The 11,865-nt window shown below is 38.7% G+C and overlaps 1 protein-coding gene across 2 annotated transcripts in view; it reads right to left on the bottom strand.

The window, feature by feature from the left end:
- Positions 1-571: 571 nt before the first annotated feature.
- EPC1 (enhancer of polycomb homolog 1) overlaps positions 572-11,865 on the bottom strand; it is a 43,871-nt gene continuing 32,577 nt past the window's right edge. For both annotated transcript variants that reach the window (XM_060248167.1, XM_060248166.1), the window contains exons 11-14: positions 4,989-5,107; positions 3,497-3,638; positions 3,027-3,393; positions 572-1,950 (exon numbers count right to left, since the gene is read on the bottom strand). In XM_060248167.1, the coding sequence (XP_060104150.1) occupies positions 1,878-1,950; positions 3,027-3,393; positions 3,497-3,638; positions 4,989-5,107 (701 nt within the window). In that variant the 3' untranslated portion in view covers positions 572-1,877. The remainder of the gene's footprint in view (positions 1,951-3,026; positions 3,394-3,496; positions 3,639-4,988; positions 5,108-11,865) is intronic.

Raw genomic sequence — 11,865 nt, 5'->3', positions numbered from 1 at the left:
TGCTTGTCAATCTTTTTATTCCTTTTTCTTGCCTTTGTGATTATGATTAGATTTAGAAAGATGGAGAACATCTGCTGGAACTTTTGATCAAATGTGAAGTCCCACCTATTGGCCAGTCTTTTCTTCTTTAGTTCCAGTACCAGCCACTTGCCTAGACGCCTGTCAAAACTTAAAATGTGGCCCTAGGCAACCAAGAATGAAGTCTGACAGAAACTGGTTACTAGATTACAGACCCTTGCTTTATCAAAATTATGCCTAAATACATGTAACTGCAATACTTGACAGAAGGTATTCTGAATATTTGAGATTAGTTGGTGGATATATACACTTCTTATGCCAACTGTGAATTTTATATGCTTAGCCCTCTAATATATCCATATGAGTTCTTTTTCTAAAAGAACCTCATTAAAAACTTCCAACAGAAGACTTTCCCTTTACCTCTTCCTTTTTACTCCTAATAGTGCCTGTAACGAAGACTGCAAGTTTATGGAAACAGTTTCTTAAATGTACATTGTCTTCTTTACAGTGCATTCTTTATGTGTGCTTCAGTAATAAATAAACACACCACACATTTGTCTGTCAACATGTAATGCCCGGGTTTATTTTGTGAGAGTTCTGTCACAATTTTCCAGGTGGGATTAAAAACCTTAAGGATAATGTACGCCATTGAAGTGGGCATTCTGGCTTCGGTACTGACAAAGCACTAGTAGTAGAGTCTTAAGTACCATTCTCTTCACAGAAGAGAGGGCAAATATTTCCAAAGGAAGGCACCCGACAGTTGTGGTTCTGGCCTTGCAGCCTTCTGGAGAATCTTTAAAGGAAAAAAAAAAGCTGGCTGTTTTCAGAAACTGGAATGATGATACACGTACAGCAATTACTGCATTCTTCTCCCTTATAGCCTTTTTTTTCTTAAGAACAAGTAAAGAATGAAGTCTTTAACAATTATACAATAAAAAAATATAATTTGTGATCAAAAGAAGGGCGAGACAACATAAAAACTCCAGTTGTAAGGACTCCATTTGCATACTTGATTTTGACACCTTTTTTTTTTTTGGTGCGCAAGGAAATGGGACAACAGAGGGGCTTGTATGAAGAGCAGCAACATAACTTTAGTGCTTTAAGTACCAGAAACTGCACACATGTTCGTGAGCAAGTCAGTTGGTAGAATCCATGAGACTTCATTTTTAGCTTGTTACTTGCCTTATGATATTAGAACAGGAAGATCCCATTGAATAGTACATTCCCCATTTTTAAACTGATGCCTTTTAAAAAATTCTGTATGTATGTCACCATTTTTCACATGATACACAGAAAACTCAAGGACCCAGAGGGGGGAACCAAGTTATGTTAATACCATTTACAAAATACCAAGGAGTCCACAGCTACCTAACACATCTACTACAGCACAGGAACCAATGAAGGTACAGTGTACAAAAAACTGTAAACACGGCACAATAAATAGATAAAACAGCAGGTTCCGCACCATGCACATGATGTGATGACACTTCATCTCTATACAATCTCACTTCTCACACTCTTACTTTGTTGCAGTTCTCCCTCCCGCCCCTCCCCAGCCCCAAGTGCAAAGCATCACAAATGAACAGTTCTGTATTCAAGTAACATATATACAAGTGTATTACAAATATGGAGTTACTGTACAGATAATTGCTGTATTCTTAATTTACAGGTGTTGATTCTTTCCTATTAACAATAAGAAAAGAAAAACCAAAGCATGGGAGATGTGCATTGCTGTCAAGTCCCCACAGCTGCCATGGAAACACAATACGCTGCATTCCACCATCCCTTGCATTCAAATTGCTACTGATGCATAGCACCTAAACAAGTTCCCAAAGGCTGCAGTTCCATTACTATGGAAACTACGTCACCTCCATTGCTACTGTATTGTCTGCTATATTGTTCAATGCTGGCTTTTCTGTTTCATGGTTTTCCCTGCAGGGGAGAAAAAAACAACAGCACATCAGTAAATATCCAAGTGGGGTGGGGGAAAGAAATCAAAGGCCTTTTTCAAAGACATGAATAAAAGCATGCTTTTATCTTCAGAACCTTCAATATGACACTGACCTAATAATCTATAATGTACTAAACATTTTACATGCATTAACGGGTCAGATTCAAGGTCCAGTATTTTGAGAATGCTTTTAAATTTGTTTCAATGATAGCAAGAGAGGAATTATGTTCATCCAAGTTTGTGATGCTTATTACATGAAGCGATTTGTTGTAAGAAAAATTAAGCGGTATTTTAAATCTTTGATATAAATAAAATCTACTAAAAATGAAGTCACAATCAAAGAAAGGAGGGGAGGAAAAGGTGGCAAGTGTGGGGACATCATATATGATTTAGAGAATCTGAATGCTGTCTCTCCAGAGCCTACGCAAGGTGGCTAGGCACTGAACTTCATGGCCTCAACTCACTGGCTCTGAAGTTCTTTAGGTGAACTTTTCTGTGTCTGTTTGAAGTATTTCAAACTAGGGAACTTTAGGCTTCTCAAGACAGACGCTCACTCTTCATTCAGCAAGCTCCATTCAGAACTGAGAGGATTTTAAAACCAGTCTGAGATATGGCCGGAAGATCTGTTTTAAAAGTTTCAAAAAATCAAAAGCCCTAAAGTTTTTGGGTGTGCTTCAGAGATTAACTGTCTATCAGAAATAAATCCCACCCAAGAAGGTTTATTTTCAGGTATTTGCTGGAACTCTTCCAAATTCAACAACTTTTGTGTAATTTATTAATTACAAATCAAAGCTACATTTAATTCACAATCAGAACCAAACTGATTGGTGTGGTCCTTCAAGTGTGTTTCCATAATGAATTTTGTCATTATGGTACAAACGGCAAGTCAAATTTTAGTTACATTGTCAAATCTGGAGTGGTACTGTTTTTTTAAATTGACAGAATTAAGAGAATCAGTAGTCAAGGGCAGGTTTACAACATATTCCATAGAATGAATTTCACAATGTCACAGTGACAGATTTCAGCACCAGCTTGAGTTCAAAGACCAAGACCTTACCTTGGTACTGTATCCACAGAGGAGGAAGCTGGAACCTTGGGCACCTGACAGTTTGCTGCTGCAGCCAGCTTTAAGGCAGATGATGGAACAGCACTTAGAGTCCTAGGTATGTGTCGTGCATTGAGCGTAGTAATAGAGTTTGCAGTGGCAACTGATGAGGATACAGTTAATCTAATGTTGTTCCCAATCAGAACCTGAGTTGTTGCAGAATTGGCAGCCGTTACTGGGTGACTCAGTGCACTGTGGGAACTTGAAGTCTGAGTTATATTTGAAGGCTGTAACAAGGTTGAACCTGCTGTTGATGATGAGCTTGTATGCACAAGTGCTGTAGGCGTAGTAGTACTGAGGTGTAAGCCCTTGTATACTCCTGGGGAATAAGAGGCACAATTAGGCATGATTCCAAAACACACCCATTGCCAACAGAAAAAACAAAGTTTTTGTTGTTTTTTCTTATCCTCATTGCTTCTTACCTGAGGCTTGAAGGATGCCATTCACCCCAATTCCAAGCACCACATCATCCTTCATTTTGAATCCCATGAGCTGTTCTGATGTAACCAATGCTGAAGCAGCAAAGTGAGCACTAACAGAATCCAATGTCTTGGAAATAAAACCCTTAAAGAAAGAAAGAAAAACAGCAACTTTTTTTTTAAATTTAACACAATAAAAAATAAAGCACGGGCTATTTTATTTATTAACTATGACTTGGATCCCACAAAGGATTCCTGCAGGGGAGGGGCTGTGTGTGATGTATGCTAATTCCCCCCTCCCCCTGCAGTCCTTCAATTGCCAGCCCATGCTGTGTCCTAGAAGTCCCCTGGAAATAGCATTTCAGGAATTGCCAGTGGATCCAAGTCTGTATTTTTAGATTTAGTTTTCACCCAATGTTCCCCAGCACAGATTACATGAAACGGCTAAAATTCCATTTTGCACGAATTATGTTAAAGGGACACAGTCAGAGAGAAAGCTGCAGTGCACAAGAACATGAACACAGGTCAAAACCAATGAATTTTGCTAACAGAGTCTCTAGTCTGTTGTCTAAAGGTGTGCCTGGGAGGATCTTCTTTACACTAAAAAAGATAGCAAAGGGAGTACCACAAAACTTCAGGTTAAAGAAATCCATAATTTATAGCAGGTACCTTATTAGATTCCCTGCTCTAAGCCTTTAAAACAAAAGCTTAGTGAATAGGAGTGGGCAAGCATTAGAAATGCATTTAATATAACTGTTGATATTTTCAGAATCCATAACTCCTGACCTTTTGACAACTGGAATATCAATACTGTACAAAAACCGCCACAAAACAGACTTATAAAGCTCAATAACTTAACTATTAGCAGAGACTTAGAAATCTCTAGATATTTGGTAATCTCTATCACATGCATCATTTTAAAGGTTTAAATCTGATTTTTAGATGGTGAAAAGAACATTTCATTAGAAAAACACCAAACAGATCATACCATGTATCAAGCCAACCCAACATCCCATTTCTTATAAGTCTAGCCAAGTGCTTAAGAGACATTCACAAACAAGGAACTGAAAGAAAAGTTACCATCCCATAACAATTGGTGCACAGCAGTGCAAGGTCTTTTGTGAACATGGACGGTTCTTTTTACCATCTATCAAATAGTCATTGAGACATCCATCCTCCATGAATTTAATTAGTTCCCTCCAACATGTACATGTAATCTCAATTAATCATTCTCTAGCATCCTTTCAAACATGTACATCCAAGTCTTTAAATACTGACTTTTTGCTTCCGTTACGAGGCAGCAGATGCAATTCCTACTATACTCACCTATAGCGTCCCTTTTAAACACTTTAAAGTATGGCTAAGATGTAGATTCGAGCGAAAGCCACTTCCCTGTTGGTTAGTTGCAAGGTTCTATGGCAACAGTTGACAATTAAGAGATGAACCCTGGTGGGGAAAAATGAGGGATAAATCATAATACAGACAACTCCCTCACCTGTGAAGCGTTCGCAGAAGAATTACTATTTGCTTGCTGTTGGTGAATTTGTGCAAGCTGCTGTTTCTGCATTAGTGCCAGTTGCTGTTGATGTTGCTGGTATTGTTCGGCTGTAAATGCTGAACAAAATATAAAATAAGAATACTGTATCAAAATACATAAACCTCATATGCACATCCCCTTATGCCTAAAAGGGTACTCTCAAAAGACGGGGTCTGGAGCAGAGGGTGCATTCAGTGCCTTTACACTAAATGGGAGAAATTGGCTGCTGCTGCGAAATAGAAAGCGTGCTTTGCCTACTATACAGAATTAATTTTTTTTTTAAAGTGACTTGCTGTTCCCAGAGCAGACAACTGCCACTTTATAATCATCTAAATTAAGACAACTCCACCTATCAAACTACACATTTAATTGTATGGAATATATTTCCTATTCCCATTTTAGGTAACATTTGTTTCCAACCCCATTAACGAAAAATTCAATAAAAGTTATTATTCCTTTAAATAAATCTTTTTTAGAAGTACAGTCTCTTGTTCATATATGATGAAATTTTAACTGCTCAGTTTTCCTCCATCAACCCACCTGGGAGGAAAAAAATCCAGTCAATAAGAACGAAGTTGGTTATGCTGATTTACAGAGGAATGAAGACAGAGTGTATTATACTACTTATTTGTTTATGGAGAGCTCAGTTCTAAAAACAGAAAATAGAGAGGTTTCATTACAGTTTTTATTTCAGTGCATTTTAACGAAAAGTTAGTGCGATTTTTTAAGGTGGACAGCAGCAGAAGATTGAAATAAACTATAAACTTCCTTTAGGCATACATTGTCAGTATTCCAGATTAAGATTATTAATTCCAGATGCTGGTTGATGTAACAAAATGTCCAATGTCAAGTTTTTGGACATCACGTACCAGCATCATCATCTTAGGAAGTTTAAAACATTGTGATACCAGGATATGCATACACAACCTAGTCTACGTTTTCATCCCATATTCCAGTCCACAGAAGACTACTTCAACTGCCAAATTTCCAGGAACAAGTCAGCTATATGAAGCCTTGCTGAATGCTAAAACACATACATAAGGGATTTTTTTTTTTGCAAGACCAAGACATATTTGTTTGTTGAAGGCTACTTTTTGTATCCAAGAAATTTCGTTTTTGACCAACAATTAAAATAACTATACATCAGAACTTTATTTACAGAACTACTGCCTCTGTGCAAAGTTTGGCCGTTTTGTACCTTACAAGATAAAAGGGCTGCCTATGCTTTTGAGACATCCCATCCCTACCCAGATTTATTCAAGTACAGTAGCATTTGGACTCCCAAGTGCTGGCAGATTACAACACAAAATTCGCCTAGGTACACACGCATTAGCTTCAATGTTCACAATTTCTAATAAATGAACTTACTCTGAATGCCAATTTAAAGCTAAGAATGAAGCTTTGCTGCCAGGGGTTAAAGCCCCTCTATTAAAATCTATGTCAGTGATCTCCAGCACGGTCTACCAGTGTAATTCCCAGCATGCACCTCCCCCAACATTTCCCCCTAGCTTTCCTCCACCTCACTAAAAGCAGAAGAAGATACCACTTTAGAGTCTGCAGGGAGTACCTATTTGGGAACCACTGGCTCTATCATGGGAGGATGATAGGCTTGGGACTTCCCAGCCTTTTCTGGTTGCCACACTATGGCAGCCATGTTGCAGTGGCATCCACTGACCTCTCTCAAAGAATTCAAAATTGCCCACAGGCTCAACAGGTTTTGGAACACATAATCTATATTATATAGACAGAATGACACATATTGTTGACTACCGTTTCGGTTTCACAGTTAACTTCTCCTAAAGGGGATATTTACATAGGAAACTAGTTGCACTAAATATTCAGATTAATGTATTGGATTCTTAACCTTTATTCAATGCAAAGCAGCAGCTAAAGAATAACTTTAAATGCTTAGAGTAGTGTCATCAGCACATCAGTTAAAAAAAAAAACATCTCTACATAAGCATCAATACAGGCACCAGACCACATAGCAAAACAGTAAAGTAGGCTGTCCAACTCTGAGTTATCAAGCACCACATGAGAAATGGTTGTTGGCTCAATACATGCTGAACCTAGTTCATACTAACTTTGCCACCAACTAGCATAGATGGAGGAGTTCAGTGCATGAATTAGTCCTAAAGGAAAATTTATTTAGGCTGGAATAATAATTTTTTTTAAAAAACAACTACTTTGGACATGCCTAAATTCTTTGGCATGCCCAGTAAGATTGATACAAGATAGAGAGAGGTCTATTGTTTGAAAGAAACATGTCAAGCTGCCTCTTCAATTTCAAGTGATTCTAGCATATAGGGCTGCTGTTTTTCCAAACACAAGCCCAAAGCTCTGTTAAACAGAACCATCTAGACAAATGGTTCCTTGAATTCTAGCTCATTGAATGCACTTTGAATTTGCATTTCTACCATAAAACTTTAAATGAAAGCCGTTTAACATCTGAGCCTACATAAACAGAAGGCATACTTATCCATATTTATTTAAAATGATTACAACATCTTAGAAAGACTGAACTACCAGATGTCATAGTAACCCTTTCCCCATTACTACAACAATAATTAAAAAGACCTCCTCTTACAAATGTAATTGTTTATATATAGTTCCATTGTGCGGCTTGTTGGTAGGAGAACATATGAGTTGTACCTTAGAATCATATAGCTTCCAAAACTGAAGCAATTTCTATAAAGAAAATTACATAATGCTTGAAGAAGTTATTAGATAAATTATAGGCAGGCACGACTATTATAAAACAGTTTTTTATATTGCAAAAAAAAAAAAAACCCTTGTTGGTGGAGGGGGGGGGGAGATCTTCTGTCTCATTAACTCCTTGAAAAAGCAGACCACACCGTAAGACTGGCCCTGCTTGTGCGCATCCTGATGTCATCTGGGTTTTGGCCCCTGTATGACACGGAAGTGTTGGACTGGGTGGACCACTGGCCTGATCCAACATGGCTTCTTTTATGTGTTTAAGACTGAAAAGATTCCAAGTAAGTTCTTTAAAAAAAATACTGTATTGTAACTAACTCAGCACCTTCAATATTTATAACTGTTTGCAAACTATTTAGGCATATGTCCACAAACGTATTAGCTAGTACCTCACTACAAGCTTGTAAGATTTATGACACCAATGTTCCACTTCCAGAAGTTTCAGGAACATGTCCAAGATTTTAAATTACAATAAATACAAGTGTCCTTTACTAGAAAAGTCTCAGTGCTGCAGGCTGCATGTAGAAGCCGTGTATGAATTTGCTACTATTCTGAATTGAAACTTAAGTCTTAGAAAAATGGATGTTCACATTCTGCTAGTTGCTGATTAGGGATTAAACAAACTTTTGGGAAATCCTACAAAAAAGCCCGTTATTTAAAAAATGCCATGTGTAGATTGCTCTATGAACCACTCTCTAGGGAAGTTAGGCAGCCTCCATCCTTGAACGCTTTCATTCAAGTTGAAAGTAGCACAACAAAATTCCAGTCCAGTTACACCTCAAAGACCAACATGATTTTCCAGGGTATGTACTTTTATTAGTCAAAGCTCACTTTGTCAGAGAAAGGAGCACAGTGAATCATCCAGTCTAGAAGGAGTTGCTTTACATATAGGGTTGGACTAGATGACTCACTGGGACTCCCAATAAGCAGCACTTAGAAGGTGTCCAGAGACTTTCTAAATTAACCAGCTTCCCAGACAGGCCACAGTAGCAACCCTAAAGCAAGCAAAATGCAAAGCAACCTCCATAATGTGACATGCTCAGTTTTGGCCACAGACTCCAAATGCTTTAGATACTATGGTAAATATGAGTGGGGGGGGGGGGTTGTCTAAGGCAAAAAGTATGTTTCCATATGCAGTTTTAAAGCTGTTTGTCAGCCCTCCCCTCTTGTAATGCCTCTCAGTTTTTCACTGACTAATGGGGGGAAAGGGCAAACAAAAATTAAGGTGCAACACTTAATTTTAACTCAAATGAGATAATTGCTTGTATTTTGGTTAAACTGGAATTTTGGAGCAGTACTCTTAACGTCCCTAATTATGTACGTCGTGTTTCAGAATGGGTCAGAAAGGTACACTGAACAGCTGTAGGACATCCTCCCGCAATACTGGATGTAAAGTAGTACTTAAGATTTTTGAAAGTTAAACACCTAACCTTGGGAGAAGATCAAGTTTATCTGACTCCATTTACTTTCTTTGTGCATCTCATCTGCAGGCAGTTAACAATTTCTCTAACTCTAAAACAGGGGTGTCAAACATGCAGCCCAGGGACCAAAACAGGCCCCCAGAGGGCTCCTATCAGCCCCCCCTCCCCGAGCAACTGGCTGTCATCTGTTGCCTTCTCCCTATCTTGTTTCCTTTCTGCATAACAGCTTCCTTTGCAAGGCTTGCTCAATCACACAAGAGCTATAGAGCAAAACCTCTATTTTCTCCATTGGCTGAGGGGGAGAAGGCAGAGCTTGTTTTTCCAGGCTCTCTCAATCACACAGCAGAGCTACTTAGCCAAGCCTCTCTTCCTTCTATTGGCTGAAACTCCTCCCCCTCTGGTTCCCTGGGAAGGAAAGAAAGAGCCAGAGCTTCCTTTGCCCAGTTCCCTGGATCCCATGGGAGAGATATGAAGAAAGCACCTTTAAGAGAAACAAGTGCTAACGTTTTAACCATGTTTTAAGTTTTTTTTAAAAAAAAGTTTTAATTGTGTTTGCCTGTGTCCTTTAAAAAATTTATATCTCTGTTACCTAATCTTAAATAGGTATACACATGGCCTGGCCCAACATGGCCCAGCCTAACAAGGTCTAAAATGTGTGCTCTACCCAAAATACCAGTACTGATTTCAATTAGTGTGCCTCTGTTAAAAATACTACCAACTGATCACTTCCAATGCAATAGCTTGCTCTCTACCTTGCAGTTTCCTTCAGTGGCAATTATTCTCTGTATGTCTGAGAACATTTCAAGTTACCTCATTAGTCACAGCCATGAGAACATATTACCGTAATGCCATTAAAACAGTAAGCACTTGGCTTGCAAAAACTAATCTTTCAACAAGTGATTAGAGAACACGTTTGCAAAATAATTGACAGGAAACTTTTAACAGATTAAGACTTGTATCTGTCATACTGGGGAGCAGCACAGAACCTGTTATATTACAACCATATTCCATTGTAATGCCTCACAAAGATGGGAAGCACTGAGTAATTCAGATACATCTACTCCCAACTGCTATGGTGTGCAACACATCTCAGTCTCGGAATGTGAAGGACTACATCACACATCATGCACAATTCTTCATACCTTTTCAGCTTTTTTATTCAAGTGGTACAGACAAAAACTCTACACAGGCTGCTTGGTTTAGGTGGGATGAGTTTAATGAGCAGAGTTATCAGCCAATTAATGATCAGTAAACCAAGACACTTTCAAAAACAAGCAGTTATGCCATTAATAGCAGACAATCATATCCTAAAATCATTCAAAGACATTCTTCCATCAGCCATCTGAGGTCAACCTTTATATGTCCTTTTTGAAAAGCCCCATTTAAACCAAACAGCTGAGCTCAGGTTTTTCAGGAACCACCATGAGCTGTATCAAAATTCATGGAAGTTTGTGGTGGTTCCTCAGTTTGTGAACATCACTTTGTGAACCACAAACCAGCCAAAATTTAGTTCATCTGACAGTTTGTGCCCATACCTAATTAAGAGCCAGCTGGGTGTAGTGGTGAGGAATGTGGACTCTAATTTTGGAGAACCAGGTTTGATTCCCCACTACTTCACATGCAGCTGCAGGGAGCAGAAAGTAGGGGTTTAATTTAAATGAACTGATCTGAACCAGTTCGGTTCACAAACTGGCGTATCAGTTTGAAGTTCAGCCACAAACCAAACTGCAAAAATGCTGTTCATATCCATCCCAACTCTTAACACAAATACCCTTACTTGAAAACCCTTGTTTTCAAACTGCTTACTTATACAATGCATCAAAATAGGACTGATGCACTCCAAGTACACTTGGCTAAGAAGCTAATTCTCAGATCCAAGAAGATGGTGGTATTTAGTTTGTCTCTTCTTCCTGTCTGCATTATAATTGGGTGGGTGGAAAAAAGGCACATATATTCCTAGAGACAAAGGAGACACTAAAAGGGGATTTTAGATAAGTAACTAGCAGAAGGAACTAGGAGAACTGGCTCAGAGTTTGTTCAAGAAGTCCTGCTCTTCTAACAGAGACAGTTAACTGAGAGGGAACTCTCTTCAACTCAGGCTGAGGCTGAAGTTAGTTGCTGCCTTCAGATCTCTAGAAGAAATTGTTCATCAGTCCAATTCTCCTCTGCCTCCATGAGAAGCCATATTCTTCCCATATTGCAACACCAACATCTGAGGATAAGTTAGCAAAAAAATTTCTAGGATGGCTCTATTGCTTAATGTAATTTTGGACTTGGCATACTTTTTAAAATACAATCCTTTGTCACTAATACAGGTTATACCATGAACACTGTATGCACAAATAATATATATGAATGGGAGAGGGATGGAATGGCCACACAAAGGGGCACAGTAGGAAAAGAAACTGGAAATCTAATAGACTAGACATAAACTGGAGCCATAAACTGAAGCTAGACATAAATTCATACCAGTTCCACTCAGTCACTTAGAAAAGCTGTGATTTGCTATATAAATGAGTGTCAAAAGTCCTCTAGCCCAAGAGTTCTCTCTTCCTGCTTGCTCCTCAAAAGACCTGTGGTTTACCCCACAAACCATAATTAGACAAGACAGCAAATTAAGCTTAACTGGAAAGTGGACGTCTTCAATGCTGGAGGTGTGCGTGAGGGAAGAAGGGAGAGGAAGGTATGTGCAAGCCAAA

Source organism: Heteronotia binoei, chromosome 10, assembly GCF_032191835.1.
Source record: "Heteronotia binoei isolate CCM8104 ecotype False Entrance Well chromosome 10, APGP_CSIRO_Hbin_v1, whole genome shotgun sequence".
Lineage (NCBI taxonomy): Eukaryota > Metazoa > Chordata > Lepidosauria > Squamata > Gekkonidae > Heteronotia > Heteronotia binoei.
Note: the sequence above shows the minus strand (reverse complement) of the source record. Positions and strands in the feature narration are given on the sequence as shown.